Below are 23,591 nucleotides of genomic sequence, written 5' to 3'. Positions count from 1 at the left end.
ATAGAGACACAAAGACCCATATAAACTCCTATAGAACCAGAGACCCACAGAGACCCAAATACCCATATAAACTCTTATAGAACCAGAGACCCACAGAGACCCCATAGACCCACAGAGATCCCATAGAGACCCACAGAGACCCCATAGAGACACAAAGACCCATAACAGGTCCCTGCGGGGTGGGCTGGTAGGAACGAATAACCAAAGAATATAAACATAATGTATTATTACACTTGTTTAGCCAGGAAAGCCTCACTGAGGGTAAAGGTTTTTGTAGGGTCCTGCCAAGTGTTTGCAGTAGGGGGCGATGTTGCTACACTTAATCGGACGATACGAATGGAGAGTTTGAGGCCTAGTTCTAGGCTTTAGGCGTAGCTGTAGGCTTTAGGCCGCTGTGAGTTAATTTTTAATTTAAATGTTTTAATTAATAATGTAAAAGCTTTAAATGTTTCTATTTAAAAACATCAGGGAATGTAACATTGTTAAACATTAACTCCCTTCACACACGCGGGGGTACGATACGAAGGGAGAGTTTGAGGCCTAGTTCTAGGCTTTAGGCCTAGCTGTAGGCTTTAGGCCGCTGTGAGTTAATTTTTTATTTAAATGTTTTAATTATTAATGTAAAAGCTTTAAATGTAAATGTTTCTATTTAAAAAAAACATCAGGGAATGTAACATTGTTAAACATTAGCTCCCTTTCACACACGCGGGGGTACGATACGAAGGGAGAGTTTGAGGCCTAGTTCTAGGCTTTAGGCCTAGCTGTAGGCTTTAGGCCGCTGTGAGTTTTTTTTTTTAAATGTTTTAATTATAAAAGCTATCTCAGGGAATTATAAGGGAATGTTACACTTGTTTAGCCAGGAAAGCGTCACTGAGTCTAAAGGTTTTTGTAGGGTCCTGCCAAGTGTTTGCAGTAGGGGGCGATGTTGCTACACGGACGGACGGACGATATAATCTATTGTAGGCTGGTTCACTTCGTTCCTACCAGTATAAACTCTTATAGAACCAGACACCCACAGATACCCACAGAGACCCACACAGAGACCCACATAGAACCAGACAGACCCCACAGAGACCAAGCAGCAGCAGCAGAAGGCATCAGAATCTTTATTGAGACTGCAGGCAGAGGAAATCCGAAGAGCTATCAAGCTCTTTTGCATGACACATTTCAAGTAAGGGGGTCACGCACGGCGGGGGTGTTCAGAACGTGACTCAAAACATCGGCGCATCAACAAAGCGTTGCGCTAACGAGCTACAACTTCAACAACAACCGCCGTTCACCACTCGGTGGCGGCGAAAGGCACCACGGCGCTCGTGCCAGGCTAGGTGCACGTTAGAAGCACTCACGTGAAGTGGCAGGTCACGGGACAGACGATGCAGCAGAGGTCGAAATCGGGTACCCGATACCCGGCTACCCGTACCCGGCCGGGTACCCGTTTGCGACCCTGGTGCGGCCGGGTACGGGTAAGGAATCAAAACCCGTTTGCGACCTCTGCGATGCAGGTGCCATGGGTTGTACTGCTGCTGTGCCAGGCTAGGTGCAGGTGGAGGTCATGTGACAGACCCTGCAGGTGCCATGGGTTGACTGCAGCTGTGCCAGGCTAGGTGCAGGAAGAGGTCACGTGACAGACCCTGCAGGTGCCATGGGTTGACTGCTGTGCCAGGCTAGGTGCAGGAGGAGGTCACGTGACAGACCCTGCAGGTGCCATGGGTTGTACTACTGCTGTGCCAGGCTAGGGGCAGGAGGAGGAGGTCACGTGAAGTGTCGAACGCCCGCTGGCAGGAGGTCACGGGGCAGACCCAGCAGGTGCCACGGGTCGACTGACTGAGATGACTGCTGTGCTTTAGCCACCCGGCGCTCGCACACCACATACTCACACGCTCACACACTCACATGCCCGCCCCCACACACGCACCGGCACGCACCCATCCGCATGTACACAGCCGCACCCATTCTCACGCATATCCAGATACTCACACACCTACGCACCCGCACTCCCACACACTCACATACTCGCACGCTCACACACACACTCACACACACGCCCGCACGTTCGCACGCACTCACGCGTACACACGCACGCACACACCCACACACCCGCACGCCCGCACTCCCACACACTCACATGCTCACACGCACTCACGTGTACACACCCACGCACACATACACACGCACACACTCACACGCACTCACATGCTCACACGCTCACACATGCCCCCACGCACGCACCCGCACGTATCCATCCACATGTACTCACGCACTCACGCATACACACTCACACACACCCAAGCACATACACACTCACACACACTCACATGCTCACATGCTCACACGCACTCACGCGTACCCACGCACATACACACTCACACACACACGGACGCTCAGGTAGATTCCTCGACTCCACCGATGATGATCTCCCCCCTCCCCCCGGCTTGCGCGTCTTCCCCCTCAGTATCCAAACAGCTTCAGCGGCAGCTTGAGGAGTCTGCAAGAGAAGACGCCGGGAGGTTTGGGAGTCAGCGTCTGATGCAGATCGGGATGCGCTAGCAGCAAGCAGCAGCATGAAAAGATCGACACAAACTTAGAAACAGCAGCGTCAACATCGTCGTGATGATGACGATTGTCTCCACTCGTAGCGCTGCATAGCTCAGCTTAGTTTGGTCTGTGGGTCTCTCTGTGTCTCTGTGTATATCTGTGTGTCTCTGTGTATATCTGTGGGTCTCTGTGTGTCTCTGTGTATATCTGTGGGTCTGTGTTTGTCTGTGGATCTATCTACATGGAGTTGCGCATGCAACATTGAGTTCATCTTCTTGGTTCTTTCGGTAAAGTCATCACGTAGAAGGGAAATAATAAAATAATAAAAATAAAACATAATAAAATACAATTCTCACGACGTTTCGGCCACAACGCAAGCAGCCGTCCTCAGGTGAAGAACAGGTCTGTCGGAAAGACAGCGTCTAAATGAAACACCACCAGGCTTGGCAGCGTATATTTAAGCTGCTGCGTTGGAGGGGGAAGGGCGCCTTGACAAAGGAATTTGGTGGTGCTCATTCAGACGCTGTCTTCCCGACAGACCTGGTCTTCACCTGAGGACGGCTGCTTGCGTTGTGGCCGAAACGTCGTGAGAATTATTTAATGTTTTATTTTTATTATTTTATTATTTCCCTTCTACGTGACGACTTTACCGAAAGAACCAAGAAGATGAATCCCTGCAGTCACGAAAGCTTTAAATCGAAATTCAACATGGAGTTGCGCAAGCAACATTGAGTTGTGCGAGCAACATTGAGTTGCGCGTGCAACATTGAGTTGCGCGTGCAACATGGAGTTGCACGAGCAAACCGCCACCTAATTAACGAGAGAAACAGGGTGCAATCGAGGTCGAGCGGGTGCATGGAATGCGACCAGAGATTGCTGCCAAAGAGGTTGATTGATGGGCCAACTGGCGACGGCTTGTCGGCAGCTTGAGCGGAAGCACTCGAGGCCTCGGGATAAGCGGGGAGATGCAAGCTGGGGCGTGTGCGAGCTCAGGGTTAGTCGCTGAGTGAAGACATCTCGCCGCGGCCGCTCCAGGGCAGAGGTCGCAACCGGGTACCCGATACCCGTACCCTACCCGATACCCGGCTACCCGTACCCAGCCGGGTACGGGTTGCCGTTTGCGACCCTGGTGCGGCCGGGTACGGGTAGGTCATGAGTCACTGGTGAGTAACCGTTTGTCACTCATTTCCCAACGTCTTGTCTCTTCTCACAATTCAAATTCCTAGAATCAACCCACCCGCGCCTGCAACATGGCTTCATCCCAGAGGTCGCAATCAGGTACCCGTACCCTACCCGATACCCGGCCGGGTACGGGTAGGGTACGGCCGGGTACGGGTACCCGTTTGCGACCCTGGTGCGGCCGGGTACGGGTCGTCATCTTACTTGCAGCATCACGTTGCCGTCCACTCATTGATATGCGAATTTTTTCTCTGCCCCCTCCCTCTCTCCACCCCCGCCTCTATATTTAAGGCCCCGTCACAGAAACGACCTCTCTCTTTGTGCCGATACGTGTCCTCTCTCTTGTGTGTCCTTGTGATGTCTGTCTGCTTGTATGTCTGTCTATAGTTTTCTAGTTAGATTTTTGTTGCTATTTCTTTTATGCCTGACGATGATTGCTTGTGTTGCAATCGAAACGTCGTAATATGCTATTATTTAATTTATTATTTTATCTTTAGACGTGACTTAACCGAAAGAACCAAAGAATAATTCCTGCAGTCACGAAAGCTCCAAAATTAAGATTGAATCAAAACCCGTTTGCGACCTCTGCTCCAGGGACAGCGGTGGAGATGTAGAATTGCTGTGTGCAAAGCCTCTGTGTGGAGAAGCTGCTGATAGCTGAGCTGCTATGTGCAGGTTAGGTGAGGTGTAACGTAGATAAGAGTGGGGAACAGGTTAGCAAGAAAAGTGACCGTTTAGATAGCGATGGGAGTGCCTACAACTGGTGCAGAAATGGGTTAATAAAGTGTAAGCATAATCTTGGTTCTTTCGGTAAACAATAAAATTCTCACGACGTTTCGATTGCAACACAAGCAATCAGCATCACACCCGATCACACCTGATGATGATTGATTGTGTTGCAATCGAAACGTCGTGAGAATTGTATTGTATTATTTTATTATTTAACCTTCTACGTGACTTTACCAAAAGAACCAAGAATATGAATCCCTGCAGTCGCGAAAACTTCAAATCGAAAAAAGTGTAAGCAGGCGACTTGTTACAACGTGTCAGAGTGATTAACAAGATACTACACACACACACACGTACAGTATTTGGCTGCTGCTATGTCCACACCATGACATCAGCCACTACTAAAACTAAACTTTGTTTTATACTGGTAGGAACCTCCTGGTTACACCAGCCCACAGGGGATTATTGTGTCCGTCCATCGTGCATCCAAAAATGTGAGGGGTGGGGCTGGGTGGAGAGGGGAGGGTGGGGAGGGGCTGGGTGGAGAGTGGCTGGGTGGAGAGGGTGGGGAGGGGCTGGGTGCGGAGAGGAGGGTGGGGAGCGGCTGGGTGGTTAGGGTGGGGAGGGGCTGGGTGGGGAGGGAGGGGCTGGGTGGGGAGGGGCTGGGTGGGGAGGGGCTGGGTGGGGAGGGAGGGGCTGGGTGGGGGGTGGGAGGGGTGGGGCTGGGTGGGGAGGGGCTGGTCACCCCGTGGTGCCCTTATAAAACTCAACGTTTAACCTACTCACGCCGGCTTGTGCCCGCCCTCACAGTCGGAAATATTTGCGGAATACACTACGCCCTGGCCTATGACCCTGCAGGCCATTGACCGAGCAACCCAACGTTCCTACCAGCTCCCTCCGCAGTAGGAATGTATTATTTGTACCAGTTGTAAAGCCTCACTGAGCATCTGTGTAGGTCTTTATCAGAAGCAGCCACCTGGCCATCAACACTCAATGTTAGCAGCTCAATCGAGTGGCTGATATCATCATCACGTGGACATTCATAGCAGTAACCAAATACTTTGAACGCGTAGAGGTACCTAGAGACCCTTAAGAGACACGTAGAGATACTGTACATTGAGTTGGCATGGAGATACATAGAGACCCAGAGAGACAGACCCATAGATATACATAGACACATAGAGACCCACAGAGATACCTTGGTTCATTCGGTAAAGTCACGTAGAAGGGAAAAAATAAAATAATAAAAAGAAAACATAATAAAATACAATTCTCACGACGTTTCGGCCACAACGCAAGCAGCCGTCCTCGGGTGAAGAACAGGTCTGTCGGAAAGACAGCGTCTTTACCGAAAGAACCAAAGAATATGAATTATTGCAGTCACGAAAGTTTTAAGTAAAAAAAAATCACCAACATCCTTACCCAAAGATGGCTCTGGCCAATCTTCCTCGCTGGCTTACGGCTGTCAGATCACCATCATCATCACCATTATCATCATCACATCATCATCACCATCATCAGCACCATCACCATCATCGTCATCACCAGCATCATCACTAGCACCAGCACCATCACTAGCACCATCACCAGCATCATCATCACCGTCATCACTAGCATCATCACTATCACCAGCACCATCATCATCACCATCACTAGCACCATCACCATCACCAGCATCATCATCACCATCATCATCAGCACCATCATCATCACAATCATCACCATCATCATCACCATCATCATCACCATCATCATCAGCACCATCATCATCAGCACCATCATCATCACCATCATCACCATCATCACCACCATCATCACCATCATCAGCACCATCACCATCATCATCAGCACCATCATCACCATCACCAGCATCATCACCATCATCATCACCATCATCATCAGCACCATCATCATCAGCACCATCATCATCACCATCATCACCATCATCACCACCATCATCACCATCATCAGCACCATCACCATCATCATCAGCACCATCATCACCATCACCAGCATCATCACCATCATCACCACCACCATCACCAGCACCGTCATCACCAGCACCACCACCACCATCATTGTTATCACCATCACCAAGACCATGACCACCATCACCACCATCATTGTTGTTATCATCATCACCATAATCCTTACCCAAAAATGGCTCTGGCCCATCTTCCTAGCTGGCTTACGGCTTTAAGATCATCACCACCATCAACACCATCAACACCATCCTTGGCTGGTTCCGTGACAATCTCGGAGCGTGCGTGCCATCCGTCCCTGTCACTGCGTTGAGTGGAGATTGCAGCAGCAGCAGTGGCCTCGCCATCTGCTAACACAGATAGCCATGAACATGTTTTTTGGTTCATAGATGTTCCAGTCGGGGTGGGGTCAGAGTTCAGAATATGTATACACTCACCCACTCAACTCACCCAGACACTCATTCACTCAACTCACCCACACACTCACACACTCACTCATCCACACACTCACTCACCCACACACTCACCCACTCACTCACCCACACACTTACCCACACACTTACTCACCCACTCACTCACTCACACTCACCCACACACTCACCCACTCACTCAGCCACCTCTCACACTCACTGAGCCGCACACTCACTCGGCCGCACACTCACCCACACACTCACCCACACACTCACCCACACACTCACTCACCCACACTCAACTCACCCACACTCAACTCACCCACACACTCACACACACAATTACTCACCCACTCAGCCACCTCTCACACTCACCCAGCCGCACACTCACTCGGCCGCACACTCACTCGGCCGCACACTCACCCATACACTCACACACACACTCACCCACACACTTACTCACCCACTCACTCAGCCACCTCTCACACTCACCCAGCCGCACACCTCCGATTAGCAAGGATGGCTCTGTACGGTGCCAAATAAGTTCAACATACACAATCTACTATACACTACTATGCACTACAAACTACAATGCACTACACTACTGTAGTAGGCTCAATGAGACGTGGACTACGTAGTTGGAGGCACACTTATTTATTATAACGTTTCACTCAGCACAGGCCGATGTATACAACACTCGAAGGGGTAACGGCCCCATCACCCGTCTAACAGGGAGATCCACTGTCTCTAACCCGGCTAGCCTACTCCCAGGCCCTCCACTACAGAGCTAGGGGAGGCTAGCTGATCCAGCTCTGGCCAAGCTGGGATCACGGCACCCTTAGTCACCAGACCGGCTCTTAGAAGAGCATCGGCTCTGGGCTCTCGGGGCCACGCCGCTGGCTTGCCCTGGTCGGTCCTTAGAAGGACAGCGATCCAGGGGAGTCCCAGGGCCTATCTAGCCGGTCTTCACTCTTCACTGTTTTAATCTGTCTTAGATTTGAAGCTTTCGTGACTGCAGGGATTCATCTTCTTGGTTCTTTCGGTAAAGTCATCACGTAGAAGGGAAATAATTAAATAATAAAAATAAAACTATTTCCCTTCTACGTGACTTTACCGAAAGAACCAAGAATACATACTGTTTAATATTTAATTAATATTTAATTGTATTATTTAATATCAATTAAATAGCAATTAAATATTACATATATTATTAAATATGTAATTAATATTAAATACATATTATTTAATTTATTCTCTTTCTACGTGATGACTTTACCGAAAGAACCAAGAAGATGAATCCCTGCAGTCACGAAAGTTTTAAATCGAAAAATGGTTTAAGCTAAACACTGAACACCGAGCCCACCGGCTCACCGCCTTGTATAGCAACTCCCCCCCCGAGAGGTGGGGCCGTGGGGGATCACAGCACCCTTACAGCCCCCCAGGGCTAACCGATGCGGACGTGGATGTAAGCATCCTTCCGCGTGCGGGCACAACCACCCCTGGTGTGTTTGTTTGCCCTCCCGTAACACCCCTACACTACTATACACTACACCGTACCTACTGACGCTCACTCACTCACCGTGTGCGAATGTCTCCTGTCCACTCCTCCTCGCGCTCCCTGTGGAGTGGAGTTCCGAGGCTCGTGACGAGTCACTCTCCTGCTGAGGAAGGGGGGGAACGGACGCAGTGATGGAATCTTCAGGATCAGTGTGTAGACTGCGAGGTGGAGGAATCCAGAGAGCTATAAAGCTCTTTGTTCACAGATGGGCCGGTAGGGGTCACAGGATGAGAACGTTACGTACGTAGGTGGCTAATCAGAGGTGTGTGGGTCAGTGGGTGGGTGGGTGGGTGAATGGGTTGGTGAATGGGTTGGTGGGTGAATGGGTTGGTGGGTGAATGGGTGGGTGAATGGGTGGGTGGGTGAATGAGTGGGTGAATAAGTGGGTGGGTGGGTGAATGAATGAGTGGGTGGGTGAATGGGTGGGTGGGTGGGTGAGTGGGTGAATGAGTGGGTGGGTGAATGGGTGGGTGGGTGAATGAGTGGGTGGGTGGGTGAATTGGTGGGTGGATGAGTGGGTGGGTGGGTGAATGAGTGGGTGGGTGAATTGGTGGGTGGGTGGATGAGTGGGTGGGTGGGTGAATGAGTGGGTGGGTGGGTGAATGAGTGGGTGGGTGGGTGAGTGAATGAGTGGGTGGGTGGGTGAATGAGTGGGTGGGTGGGTGGGTGAATGAGTGGGTGGGTGGGTGAATGAGTGGGTGGTTGAATGGGTTGGTGGGTGAATGGGTGGGTGGGTGAATAAGTGGGTGAATGGGTGAATGGGTGGGTGAATGAGTGGATGAATGGGTGAATGGGAGGGTGAATGGGTGGGTGGGTGAATGAGTGGGTGGGTGAATGGGTGAGTGAATGGGTGGATGAATGGGTGGGTGAATGGGTGGGTGTGTGAATGACTGAATGGGTGGGTTGGTGTACGTTGCCAATCGCGCCAAATCAGAGGTGCGAGGGGGAAGGACAACAGACTACAACCACAACAACAACAAGCGGCAGTTCTAAAGAAACGAGTTTCAAGCTGGATTGGAAAGTGCACAACACACTTTATGCGGCTGGACAGGCGTGGTGCTGGCCACTCACCCCCTCTGTGTGTGTGTGCCACAAGTGGTGGTAGCCTTCATAGGCGCGGCTATTCACTAACAGCACTTTCCCCTGCAGTCTGTTGGAGTCTTTACATGGGAGATCTTTGTATTTTTTGCATGTGTATCTGTGTGTGTATTTATGTGTTTGTATCTCTGTATGTGTATATGTATTTGTGTATGTATCTCTGTGTCTCTCTCTGTATCTGTGCATCTCTGTATGTACCTCTCTGTATCTCCGTGTGTATCTGTGTATTTGTATGTATCTCTGTGTATTTGTATGTATCTCTGTGTATGTGTCTTTGTATGGGCGGTGGTCATTCCGTCCCTGGTGCTGTAACTCGCTACTCAGTAACAGCTTGTTAAGAGGCATGAGATGGGGGGGGATGTTTGTCCTTTGTGAACACAGCGTGAAGGGGAAATCCTGGTGGGGCTAGTCACGAGTGTGGTTTCACTACCAACAAAATACACCATTGTGTGATGTGTGGGGAACTTCAGAAATGGATGCCTCTTGTTTGTAAGAGAGAGCGGTAGTGTAGACATATGCTGCCTTATAAAGGGCAGCGTACTTCAATAGGGATTACCGTTTGTACGGCTATTTTAATACACACAATAAACAGGAAGGACAACATCAAAGGGCTCGCATCATGCACACGCATAATGTACGTTGACTCAGTAATCTCCCCGCCCTCCACTTTGCGCAAGAGCGTAGAATCGTGGTCACCATATCTACGCCTCGATAAAAGGAACGAAACAGTAAGAGACTTCTCTACAAATCTGGCTGTCGCCTGATGAAGCTGGTTGTAAATACTGGCGAAACGTCATGCTCAGATTGTTAACGTTGTGGCTTTGCTCTCCAACATACTGGTGTGATGTATTAGTATACTACACTACTATACACTACTATACACTACACTATACACTACACTACTATACACTACTACTATACACTACTATACATCACACTACACTATACACTACTATACACTACACTACTATACACTACACTATACACTACATTATACACTACATTATACACTACACTAGTGCTGTACTAGTGACGAATTGGCACGTTCTGTTCATGTGACAACCCTTACTAGTTGGCTGTGTCGGGTGGTGACGGGTTGTTTCCTGACCTGGTGGTTTTCACCGCCACCATCGCCACCACCGCCACCATCACCACCACCTTCAACGCTGCCTTAACATCTCCTAGCCACCGTGGCACCCATCGTCATCATCATTGCTCCTCCGTTTGAATTCACGTTGCTTACCACTTTCACGTGGCTGATGGTGAAGGTTGTACCAACCGTTAAAGCTCTGCCATTGTCATCATCTTCGTCATCATGTTCATCACTCCTCCTTCGTTTCATTTCACGTTGCATCTCCTCGTCATCCTCCTCCTCCTCATCCTCATCATCATCAGACTCCTCTTCAAGACAGTCTGTCTCCTGAAGCAAAACGCAGAACGAACTTAATAAATTATCGACGTACGTGTGTGTGTGTGTACGTTGAACATCTTTGGTGCATGTTCGTAGCCAACTGTGCTAACCGCAGGTATGTGGATGAGTGTGTGGGTGAGTGGCTGAGTGACTATGTGGATGGATGGGTAGGTGAGTGTGTGAGTAGGTGGGTGAGTGAGTAGGTGGATGAATGGGTGAGTGTGTGAGAAGGTGGGTGAGTGGGTGAGTGAGTAGGTGGATGAATGGGTGGGTGAGTGTGTGAGAAGGTGAGTGAGTGAGAAGGTGGGTGAGTGGGTGAGTGAGTGTGTGGGTGAGTGGCTGAGTGACTATGTGGATGGATGGGTGGGTGAGTGTGTGAGTAGGTGGGTGAGTGGGTGAGTGAGTAGGTGAGTGAGTGGGTGGTTAAGTGGGTGGGTGGATATGTCTTGAACTTCTTTGGCACCATACTTAGCCAAACGTGCTAACCGGAGGTGTAGGTGGTAATAACAATAAACTAACCACAACAACAAACAGTTCTAGATAAATTAGTTTGTCAGTCCTAGATGATGATTTAAAAGTGCATCATAGCTCCCCAGCGGTTTCCTAAAATCTAATGGGAAGAGCGTTCCAGACGGTAACATCATTAACATCACCGCCACCATCATCATCATCATCATCACCACCACCACTATCATGTACGTACAATTAACTTCTTTTGCACTGTACATAAGCCAACCGCAGAAATTTGAGGTGCCGGGGAAGGACAACAAGCTAAACACAAAACAGTTGTAAATAGAAGGGAAGTAATAAAATAATAAAAATAAAACATAATAAAATAATTCTCACGACGTTTCGGCCACAACGCAAGCAGCCGTCCTCAGGTGAAGAACAGGTCTGTCGGAAATACTACACACTGCACTGCACTACACCACTATACACGATACGCAACACCGCACACACACACTACACACACGTCTGCATTAACCACACATTGTGGTATAAAATTCCCCCCCCCCCCCCACGATAATGTGTAACAGCTCCAACCCCGAGCTATGTCATGCTGCCTTTGATGTTTGCGCTGGTTAAAAATTCTTTTAAAAAATTACCGATCTGTCAATTTGGCAATTCCAATTCGAAAAGGCGGAGATGGGCGAGAAAGCGTGGGAGGGGAAGCCAAGACCACACCAACTACAACCGCCATTCGCCACCAAGTGGCGGTGACATCCTCACGGCGCCTGTGCCAGGCTAGGTGCACGTTAGGGCCATGTGAAGTGTCGAACGCCCGCTGGCACGAGATCACGGGACAGACCCTACAGGTGCCCATAGGTTGTGCCAGGCTAGGTGCACGAGGAGGTCACGGGACAGACCATGCAGGTGCCATGGTTTCTACTGCTGTGTCAGGCTCGGTGCACGAGGAGGTCACGGGACAGACCCTGCAGGTGCCATGGGTCAACTAAGATGCATCACCTGTGCTCCTTGCTGTGCCAACTTTGCTGTTTTTAAAGCCACCCGGCGCCCCGCTCGTTGTCACGAGGGAAGTCACAAAAAACAAAGATCCCCCGTATAGCCTTAACAGACTGTCGTGGCAAGTGCTGTTAATGAGTTGCAGCGCCTATGATGGCTGGCAATGCGGCACACGAGGTCGCAACCGGGTACCCGATACCCGTACCCTACCCGATACCCGGCTACCCGAACCCGGCCGGGTACAGGTACCCGTTTGCGACCCTGGTGCGGCCGGGTACGGGTAGGCCGTGAGTCACTGGTGAGTAACCGTTTGTCACTCATTTCCCAACGTCTTGTCTCTTCTCACAATTCAAGTTGCTAGAATCAACCCACCCGCGCCTGCAACATGGCTTCATCCGAGAGGTCGCAATCGGGTACCCGATACCCGTACCCTACCCGTACCCGGCCGGGTATGAGTACGCCCAGGTACGGGTACGGCCGGGTACGGGTACCCGTTTGCGACCCTGGTGCGGCCGGGTACGGGTAAGGAATCAAAACCCGTTTGTGACCTCTGGTGGCCAGCACTAAGCCCGACCGCCTTTGTCTCCCCAGTGGCGATGTTTACTACACTACACCACTGCACCAGGTACTCGTTTGAGGCTGAGTCGACCTGCGGGGAGGCCCAGGAACCAGTTCGGATAATCGCTATCACTGGTGTTGGTGGCCTTGAGCGGGAAGTGAACTCGGGGTCGCCAGGATCGTGGCATTAACCACGACACCACCGCTCCCTACACACTCACACACAGCTCACTCACTCACATTCACAGATCACTCACTCACACTCACAGCTCACTCACTCACACTCACACACACAGCTCACTCACTCACACACACAGCTCACTCACACACACACACATCTCACTCACTCACACACACAGCTCACTCACTTACACTCACACACACATCTCACTCACTCACACACACAGCTCATCACACTCACACACACAGCTCATTCACTCACACTCACACACATCTCACTCACTCACACACACAGCTCACTCACTCACTCACACACACACACAACTCACTCACTCACACTCACACACACAACTCACTCACTCACACACACAGCTCACTCACACTCACACACACAACTCACTCACTCACACACACAGCTCACACACACAGCTCACTCACTCACACACACATCTCACTCACTCACACTCACACAAAACTCACTCACACTCACATCGTCGGTGACTGCGGATGCGAGATTTCCTGAGCCTGTTCCGTTCTCTGGAGAAGAAAGTTACCAATAGAAAAAAAAATATCACAATCCAGTTTGGTGGTCGTACTGCAGTTGGTGTGAGCACGGAACCGAGATACATGGCGTCATCTGGTCCAACACCACGTGAGACTAGGCTCTAAGGAAAGCTGTCTCGGGTGTGGACCAATCAACTTCAAGGACAGTGCCTACATTATCAGAGTTATGTTTTTTGTTTGCATTATGACTGCAGGTATCGTGGTCTATGCAAACATGACTCCTTGTAAAAAAGTTGTCAGTTTTGTTGCCAGATAGAAGGGTAAAAAAACAATTATCATATTTTTACTGGCAAATGAGGTTCCAATGGTGTAAATGCTTTACCCCGAGCTCTCATACTCTGATGGTGCATTGTCTTTGAGTTGTGCGCCTTTTGGCGTCATCTGGTCCAACACCATGTGAGACTAGGCTCTAAGGAAAGCTGTCTCGGGTGTGGACCAATCAACTTCAAGGACAGTGCATACATTATCAGAGTTGTGTTTTTTGTTTGCATTATGACTGCAGGTATTGTGGTCTATGTAAACATGACTCCTCGTAAAAAGGTGTCAGTTTTGTTGCCAGATAGAAGGGTAAAAAACCAATTATCATATTTTTACTGGCAAATGAGGTTCCAATGGTGGAACAATAACTTAATTTACCGCAGAGACCATATACCCCATATGGAGACTCTTAGATACCCATATAGAGACCCATATAGATACAGAGAGATACATCGAGACTGATAGTGGTGGTGGTGATAGTGGAGGTGGTATTGATCGTGGTGGTAGTGAAAGTGGCAGTGATGATGGTCTTAGTGGTGGTGGTGATGGTAGTGATAGTGGTTATAGTGGTGATGGTAGTGCCAGTGATGGTAGTGCCAGTGATGGTGGCGCTAGTTGTGATAGTGGCGATAGTTGTGATAGTGGTGATAGTAGAAAGTGGTGATGATACCGATTGTGGTGATGGTAGTGATGGTGGTGATGGTAGTGATAGTAGTGATGGTGGTGATGGTAGTGATAGTGGTGGTGATGGTAGTGATGGTGGTGATGGTGGTGATAGTGGTGATGGTGGTGATGGTGGTGATAGTGGTGATGGTGGTGATGGTACTGATTGTGATGGTAGTGATAGTAGTGATGGTGGTGATGGTAGTGATGGTGGTGATGGTAGTGATAGTAGTGATAGTAGTGATGGTGGTGATGGTAGTGATAGTGGTTATAATGGTGGTGATGGTAGTGATGGTAGTGATGGTAGTGATAGTAGTAATGGTGGTGATGGTGGTGATAGTAGTGATGGTGGTGATGGTAGTGATAGTGGTCATGGCAGTAATGGTGATGGTAGTGATGGTGGTGATGGTAGTGATAGTAGTGATAGTAGTGATGGTGGTGATGGTAGTGATAGTGGTTATAATGGTGGTGATGGTAGTGATGGTGGTGATGGTAGTGATAGTGGTTATAATGGTGGTGATGGTAGTGATGGTGGTGATGGTAGTGATAGTAGTAATGGTGGTGATGGTGGTGATAGTAGTGATGGTGGTGATGGTAGTGATAGTGGTCATGGCAGTAATGGTGATGGTAGTGATGGTGGTGATGGTGATAGTAGTGATGGTGGTGATGGTAGTAATGGTAGTGATGGTAGTAATGGTAGTAATGGTAGTAATGGTAGTGATAGTAGTGATGGTAGTGATGGTGGTGATAGTGGCGATAGTGGTGATGGTAGTGATGGTAGTGATAGTAGTAATGGTGGTGATGGTAGTGATGGTGGTGATGGTGGTGATGGTACCGTGCACTCGGGAGCCATCCAGCGCCTCCACGTAGATGATGAACATGCAGGGGTGGGACTTGAGGTCGACGCCGCACTCACGGAATTTCATTGTCCCCGCGGCTTCCCACGTGTGCTTGTCTTTTACACACGCAGTGGACGTGGTGATGGTGGCGGTGATGGTGGTGGTGGTGATGATGGTGGTGATGGTGGTGGTGATGGTGGTGGTGATGATGATGGTGGCAGTGGTGGCGGTGATGGTGGTGGTGATGGTGATGATGATGGTGGCAGTGATGGTGGTGGTGGCGGTGATGGTGGTGATGGCGGTGATGGTGGTGGTGGTGGTGATGGCGGTGATGGTGGTGGTGGTGATGGCGGTGATGGTGGTGGTGATGGTGGTGATGATGGTGGTGATGATGGTGGTGATGGTGGTGGTGATGATGATGGTGGCAGTGATGGTGGTGATGGTGGCGGTGATGGTGGTGGTGGTGATGGCGGTGATGGTGGTGGTGGTGGTGATGGTGGTGATGGTGGTGGTGATGGCGGTGATGGTGGTGATGGTGGCAGTGATGGTGGCGGTGGTGGTGATGGTGGTGGTGATGGTGATGGTGGTGGTGATGGCGGTGATGGTGGTGATGGTGGCGGCAGTGATGGTGGTGATGGTGGCGGTGATGGTGGTGATGGTGGTGGTGATGGTGGCGGCAGTGATGATGGTGGTGATGGTGGTGGTGATGGCGGCGGCAGTGATGGTGGTGATGGCGACGGTGATGGTGGCGGCGGTGATGGTGGTGATGGTGGCAGTGATGGTGGCGGTGGCGGCAGTGATGGTGGTGATGGTGGCAGTGATGGTGGCAGTGATGGTGATGGTGACGGTGGTGATGGTGGTGGCAGAGATGGTGGCAGTGATGGTGGTGACGGTGGTGATGGTGGCAGTGGTGGTGACGGTGATGGTGGTGATGGCGGCAGTGATGGTGGTGATGGTGGTGGTGATGGTGGTGACGGTGGTGGTGATGGTGGTGACGGTGGTGATGGCGGTGATGGCGGTGATGGTGGTGGTGATGGTGGCGGTGATGGTGGCGGTGATGGTGGCGGTGATGGTGGTGATGGTGGTGATGGTGGTGACGGCGGTGATGGTGGTGGTGATGGTGGTGATGGTGGTGATGGTGGGGGTGGTGGTGATGGTGGCGGTGATGGCGGCGGTGATGGTGGTGATAGTGGCGGTGATGGTGGCGGTGATGGTGGCAGTGATGGTGGCGGTGATGGTGGCGGTGATGGTGGCAGTGATGGTGGCGGTGATGGTGGTGATGGCGGCAGTGATGGCGGCGGTGACGGTGGTGATGGTGATGGTTGCGGTGAAATCCGCCAGGTCAAGAAACACAACACGGTGGCTACATGTTGACTACCTTGCCTGGTACACAGGAGGTCGTGGATTCAATCCTGGACCCTGCGAGATGTTAACTCCCTCGCCTAATATGAAGGTTGTGGGTTCGTTCCCGGACCCTGCGAGATGTTAACTACCTCACCTGATGTGCAAGAGGTCGTGGATTCAATCCCGGACCCTGCGAGATGTTAATTCCCTCGCCTGCTAGGCAGCAGGTCATGGGTTTGATCCCGTGACTCTGACGATGCCTGCAGTTATATATATTTGGAGTCTGCGTCTCTCTCTCCCCGTGGATTTTTCTCCGAGTCCTCCAGTTTTTCCCCCCTCCACATTTTGAGAAATCGACGCCACTACGCGTTTATTTGGCTGCTGCTGCTATGAATTTCCACGTTAGAGTTATAATTTGTGATTAGCCAGGTGGTCGCGAGCTACACAACTCAGTGGGTCCTTACACCTGTGAAAATTCCGTCACAGTTCCTATGATCGCTGTTTCATTGCTTTCATGGCTTTATTTTGGTGATTTCGAAAAATGTATTGGTTTAGCCAGCCATGTTTGTTTGTTATAGTACAGAGTTAGACTGATGGCCTTAATCTAAGTTGTCTTATGGTTGTTGTTGTTGTTTGACTTGCATCCCACTGGATTTATGCACACAGCGTTGGTGTACGGTGATTTTTTTCTGCAATATTTTGCTGTCTTTTCTTGGATTTTCTGTTTGCACTTCGTCACATATTCACTTTAAGATGTTTTTGTTCATGTTTTTGTTTTTTGTTTGTTGCGGTTGCACCCGATTCAAGAGCCGAATGGCTCACAGGGCTACACCTAATCAATGAACTTGAACTTGGTAAAATAATAATAGTTTAACAGCAGGTCTGCTTTTCGATTAAAAGCTTTCGTGACTGCAGGGATTCATCTTCTTGGTTCTTTCGGTAAAGTCATCACGTAGAATGGAAATAATAAAATAATAAAAATATCTCTGCATTTCCAATAAATATGCTAAATTCCTCTTGATATGCAAATTATTTTGTCAAGGCGCTCTTCCCCCCTCCATCCCAGCTTAAATAGTCGCTCCAAGCCTGGGGTGTGTCATTCAGACTCTGTCTTCTCGACAGACCTGTTCTCCACCTGAGGACGGCTGCTTGCGTTGTGGCCGAAACGTCGTGAGAAATATTTTATTATTTCCATTCTACGTGACGACTTTACCAAAAGAACCAAGAAGAAGGAGGTCTGCCATCCGGCATTTTACCGTCCTGAATGAACGGTACACATGTGTATGTATGTTGAACTCCTTTGGCACCAAATCGGAGGTGTGTGGGCCAGTTGTGTGGGTAAGTGTGTGAGTGAATGGGTGGTTGAGTGGGTGGTTGAGTGGGTGAATAGATGGAAGAGTGTGTGGGTGCCGGGAAAAGTCCTGGCAAGGATTATTCAACATCGCCTTGCTAGGCACGCTGAGGAGAGGCTTGCGAAGACTCAATGTGGTTTCAGGAAAGAGCGGTCCTGCACAGATGCCATATTTTCTGTCCGTCTGCTACAGCAGAGGTGTAGAGAATTCCAACAAGACCTACATCTCTCCTTTATTGACCTGGTCAAGGCCTATGATACCATCAATAGGCCTGGGCTGTGGGTTGATCTTCATGTTTTCGGAGTCCCTGACCCTCTGCTCACGATCATTAAGGACCTTCATGATGGTGAGCGGGCCCGGGTAAAACTACGTGGCCGGGAGTCTGAGCCTTTCCCTGTACACCTTGGGGTGCGACAGGGATGTCCTCTGGCTCCCATATTATTTAACATCTATTTTGACCACGTAGTTCGTGAAGCCTTCAATAGCTGTACCGGAGGAATTTCCATTTGGTACAGATATAATGGGAGGCTGATTGATGCCCGGGTGCTGTCAAGGGATGGCTCCCTATTGCTCAACCACGTTATGTATGCCGATGATCTGGTGATTGCTGCTCACTCAGAGGAAGAGTTTGAGGCACTGCTGCTGAACCTGGAGCTTGCCACCAAGAGGTGGGGCCTTACCATCAGCCCCACCAAAAACTAAGCACCTGCCTGGGTATTTTGTACCATCGGACACTCCGCCCCCACAATTCCCAATTGGAGATAGGGCAGTTGTGGAGAAGTGGAGAGTTTCCCATACCTTGGCAGTGTGCTCATGACCGGCTCCGATTTAGCAGCAGAGGTCTCACTCTGAATCAGTCGAGCAGCATTATCTTTTTATCGGTTGCGTAACGCTGTGTGGAAGCTACCTGGTCTGTCGCTCCGCACGAAGCTTCAGGTCTTCTCGGCCACGGTCATTCCCTCCCTTCTCTACGCTTGCGAAACGTGGACCCCCGTAATGGAACATCTTTGCCGATTAGAAACATTTAGGCTGGCCTGCCTACGATCCATCCTGGGTTTAACCAGGCTGGATTGTGTGAGCTCACAAATCCTTGAAAGTGTATAGTTGTGTGGTATATGGTGTAGTGTATAGTAGTGTAGTTTATAGTAGTGTATAGTGTACAGTAGTGTATAGTGTCCGGTAAGATTTTGCTACAATCTCTCTACCCCCTCCCCCCTCTTCTCCCATGAATGAGGGAGACTCGTTGACAATTTATCTTCGCCGTGGGAGCCATCGACTCTCGTCAGAGGGATACACGGGAAGACGCTCAAACTGTCCGTGACGAAGGGCTTCAGATTGTCTTCGTTTGCCAGAACCACTCTGATCGCTACCTGCAGTCACAAACAACACACGCACAGAGACAGACACACAGAGACACAGACACAGAGACACACACACAGACACACACAGAGACACAGAGACACACACAGAGACACAGACACAAACAGAGACACACAGAGATACACACAGAGACACACACAGACACACAGAGACAGACACACACAGAGATACACACAGAGACACACACAGAGACACACACAGAGACACACAGAGAGAAGTATACTAGATTTGTGTTTCTATTTCATTTATACCTGATGATGATCGCTTGTGTTGCAATCGAAACGTCGTGAGAATTGTATAATGTTTTATGTTTATTGTTTTATTATTTCCCTTCTACGTGACTTTACCGAAAGAACCAAGAATATGAATCCCTGAAGTCACGAAAGCTTTCAATCAAAACAATAATCCGACATACTTAATTTGGAGCTTTCGTGACTCTCTCTCTCAAATTTAGCATTCTCAGGAAGAACGTAATCAACCAGGCAGGGTGTTGACTGTTATGTTATCTGACTCTCTGTTGTATTACATTACATTTCTAAGTATACTAGATTTGTGTTTCTATTTCATTTATACCTGATGATGATTGCTTGTGTTGCAATCGAAACGTCGTGAGAATTGTATTATGTTTTATGTTTATTATTTTGTTATTTCCCTTCTACCTGACTTTACCGAAAGAACCAAGAATATGAATCCCTGAAGTCACGAAAGCTTTCAATCAAAACAACAATAATCCGAGTTTCTGTGAACGCCCTGAAGGACCCACTCTCACCTCCAGTTCGTCCTGGATGTGCGGTTTGGCTTTGAGTGCAGCCCAGTGATCTCTGTTTTGGTCATGGGTTAAACACGCAACGCACACGCAACACACACACACATTTACAATCGTCACTGCATAGATGTTTGTGGTTGTTCGAGTCCAATTGGTTGAGCTGATGTTAATGTGTGGTGATGACCAGGGTAGCTTGTGAAACAGGGCTATACAGAGTAGCTCAGTAAGATAAAAGTGCTTTAGTTTTAGTATGGATATCTACGTACCGATATGGGTCTCTATGTATGCCTGTACATTTAAAGTTATACTGGTAGGAATCTCCTGGTTACACCAGCCCATAGGGGATTATTGTGTCAGTCGTGCAGGGAGGGGCTGGGTGGGGTGGGGAGGGTGGGGAGGGTGGGGAGGGTGGGGCTAGGGTGGGGAGGGGAGGGTTTGGGAGGGGCTGGGTGGTGAGGGTGGGGAGGGGCTGGGTGGGGAGGGGCTGAGTGGAGAGGGTGGGGCTGGGTGGGGAGGGGCTGGTCACCCCGTGGTGCCCTTATAAAACTCAACGTTTCACCTACTCACGTCGGCCATATTTGCGGAATACACCACGCCGCCGTTGATCCGGGCCATTGACCGAGCAACCCAACGTTCCTACCAGCTCCCTCCGCAGGAATGTGATTTGCTGCTGCTATAAATTCCCACGTGATGATGATGATGATAACATCAGCCACTTGATTAAGCTGCTATCATTGCGTGTGATGACTGGGTCGCTTCTGATTAAGAGTTACACAGAGTAGCTCAGAAGTGCATTACACCTGGAAATAATGAAATAGTTTAGTTTATACTCTTTGGTTCTTTCGGTAAAGTCACGTAAGTAGAAAATAAAATGAAAATAAAATTAAAATTTGAAATAATTTTTTTTTCCATCTACGTGACTTTACCGAAAGAACCAAAGAGTTTAGCTCCTTGCAGTCCTGTGTTCATACGTTGACTCTGCTGTGTTTGAGGAGGCCGTTAAGCTACATTGCATTTGTTTTAACTTGGCTGTTTCAGGACAAATGTGAAAAATAATGTAAACAAACATTAACACGTATAATAAAGAGTATATTCTTCCTTTTTTTTTCATGGTTCTTTCGGTAAAGTCATCACGTAGAAGGGAAATAATAAAATAATAAAAACAAAACATAATAAAATAATTCTCACGACAGGTCTGTCGGAAAGACAGCGTCTGAATGAAACACCACCAAGCTTGGCAGCGTATATTTAAGCTGGGTTAGAGGGAAAAGAGCGCCTTGACAAAGGAATTTGCATATCAAGAGGAATTAGCATATTTATGGGAAATGCAGATATGGGATTAGTCACTACTTGTGTTCTTCACCTGAGGACGGCTGTTTGCGTTGTGGCCGAAACGTCGTGAGAATTGTATTATTTTACGATGTTCTAGTTTCATTATTTTATTATTTATTTTATTATTAAATAATAAAAATAAAACATATAAAAAACTATTGTATTTTATTATGTTTTATTATTTTATTATTTCCCTTCTACGTGATAACTTTACCGAAAGAACCAAGAAGATGAATCCCTGCAGTCACGAGTATATTAATTAAGAAAAAAAATAGAGGAGAGGTCTCGAATCCCCCCCTCACCCACCACCCGGCAGAGGTCGCAAACAGATTTTGATTCCTTATCCGTACCCGGCCGCACCAGGGTCGCAAACAGGTACCGGGTAGGGTACGGGTACAGGTACCCGATTGCGACCTCTGGGATGAAGCCACATTGCAGGCGATGGTGGGTTGATTCTAGGAACGTGAATTGTGAGAAGAGACAAGACGTTGGGGAAATGAGTGACAAACGGTGACTCACCAGTGACTCACGGCCTACCCGTACCCGGCCGCACCAGGGTCGCAAACGGGTACCCGTACCCGGCTGGGTACGGGTAGCCGGGTATCGGGTAGGGTACGGGTATCAGGTACCCGGTTGTGACCTCTGCCACCCGGGGGTTATCCGGCATCACCTGCTGGCGAGGCCGTACTGCAGCTTGACCTTGCAGATGATGGTGCCATCCACGACCAAGAGTCGCGTCTCTGGGCTGGGGAAGGAGAACGCTTGCAACGGCATCCCCCTACACACACCGATACGAAGACAAAGGTCCCCCGCTTAGCCTGTAACAGACTATCTAGTGGCGGGGAGGAAAACACCGGCACTGTGGCACGCACAGAGACGGTGGCTGGCCAGCATCAGAGATACACGGAGATACACACAACAACAACAACCGCCATTCGCCACTAAGTGGCGGTGATGTCACCACGACGCTTGTGCCAGGCCATGTGCACGTTGAGGCCACGTGAAGTGTCGAATGCCTGCTGGCAGGTCACGGGGCAGACCCAGGTGCCACGGGTCGATTGAGATGAGTGGCTGATGCACCACCTGTGCCCCCTCCTGTGCTAACTTGTTGTGCTTTAGCCACCCGGCGATCTGCTCGTTGTTGTGAGCGTCGCTCCTCCCCCCTCTGTTGTTGTTGGAGGGCGACTGCCTGCAACTGCCCAGTAGCGTCCTTCACGAGCCTCCTCCACAGAGGCCGATCTTGACACCGCTGGTACCAGTCATCGGCAAGTCCACTCAGCTCCACGTCTTCCTGTACCACGTCACTCCATCTCTTCTCTAGCCCGTGCCGTGCCCGTTTAGCCCCCTCGATCCGGCCGAACAAAAGGTGTTTAGGTGGCTGGGCATGCGGGCTACGTGACCCAGCCAACGCAGCTTTGCCTGCCGGAGGAGCTCACCGATGGGACTTTGTCCAGATCTTTCAAGGATATGTGAGCTCCTCACACAATCCACCCTGGTTAAACCCAGGATGGATCGTAGGCAGGCCAGCCTAAATGTTTCTAACCGGTCGAAGATGCTCCATTAGGGGGGGTCCACGTTTCACAAGCGTAGAGAAGGGAGGGAATGACCGTGACCGAGATGACCCGAAGCTTCGTGCGGAGCGACAGACCAGGTAGCTTCCACACAGCGTTACGCAACCGATGAAAAGATATTGCTGCTCGACTGATTCAGAGTGAGACATCTGCTGCTAAACTGGAGCCGGTCATGAGCACACTGCCCAGGTATGGGAAACTCTCCACTCTCTCCACAACTGCCCTATCACCTATGGGGAACTGAGGGGTGGGGTGTTTGGTGGCACTAAATACCTAGGCAGGTGCTTAGTTTTGGTGGGGCACACAGATACACACAGAGATACATACACACAGATTCACAGACACACAGAGATGTATACATATGTAATAAACCCACTCCGGACGATATCGTATTTTCGTGTCTTGTCTCTCATATCGC

General features: G+C 49.6%; 2 protein-coding genes across 10 annotated transcripts in view; one reads left to right on the top strand and one right to left on the bottom strand.

Moving 5' to 3' along the window:
* The window catches only part of LOC133359591 (tumor necrosis factor receptor superfamily member 6-like), a 65,671-nt gene that overhangs the window by 20,715 nt on the left and 21,365 nt on the right, over positions 1–23,591 (top strand). The gene's annotated exons all lie outside the window — the stretch shown is intronic.
* The window catches only part of LOC133359594 (membrane-anchored junction protein-like), a 56,093-nt gene continuing 33,624 nt past the window's right edge, over positions 1,123–23,591 (bottom strand). For 2 of the 9 annotated variants that reach the window (XM_061578048.1, XM_061578049.1), the window contains exons 3-11: positions 22,273–22,380; positions 20,274–20,325; positions 19,419–19,494; positions 15,425–15,544; positions 13,589–13,641; positions 10,735–10,911; positions 8,415–8,496; positions 6,598–6,772; positions 1,123–2,485 (exon numbers count right to left, since the gene is read on the bottom strand). In XM_061578048.1, the coding sequence (XP_061434032.1) occupies positions 2,449–2,485; positions 6,598–6,772; positions 8,415–8,496; positions 10,735–10,911; positions 13,589–13,641; positions 15,425–15,544; positions 19,419–19,494; positions 20,274–20,325; positions 22,273–22,376 (876 nt within the window). In that variant the 5' untranslated portion in view covers positions 22,377–22,380 and the 3' untranslated portion in view covers positions 1,123–2,448. Of the gene's footprint in view, positions 2,486–6,597; positions 6,773–8,414; positions 8,497–10,734; positions 10,912–13,588; positions 13,642–15,424; positions 15,545–19,418; positions 19,495–20,273; positions 20,326–22,121; positions 22,244–22,272; positions 22,381–23,591 lie in introns of those variants that run through there. The other 7 variants (XR_009757170.1, XR_009757171.1, XR_009757172.1 and 4 more) reach the window with 6 other exon arrangements.

This window comes from Lethenteron reissneri, chromosome 65, assembly GCF_015708825.2.
Source record: "Lethenteron reissneri isolate LAM-NWPU_2019-01 chromosome 65, ASM1570882v1, whole genome shotgun sequence".
Lineage (NCBI taxonomy): Eukaryota > Metazoa > Chordata > Hyperoartia > Petromyzontiformes > Petromyzontidae > Lethenteron > Lethenteron reissneri.
This window is presented reverse-complemented; position numbering and strand designations above follow the sequence as displayed.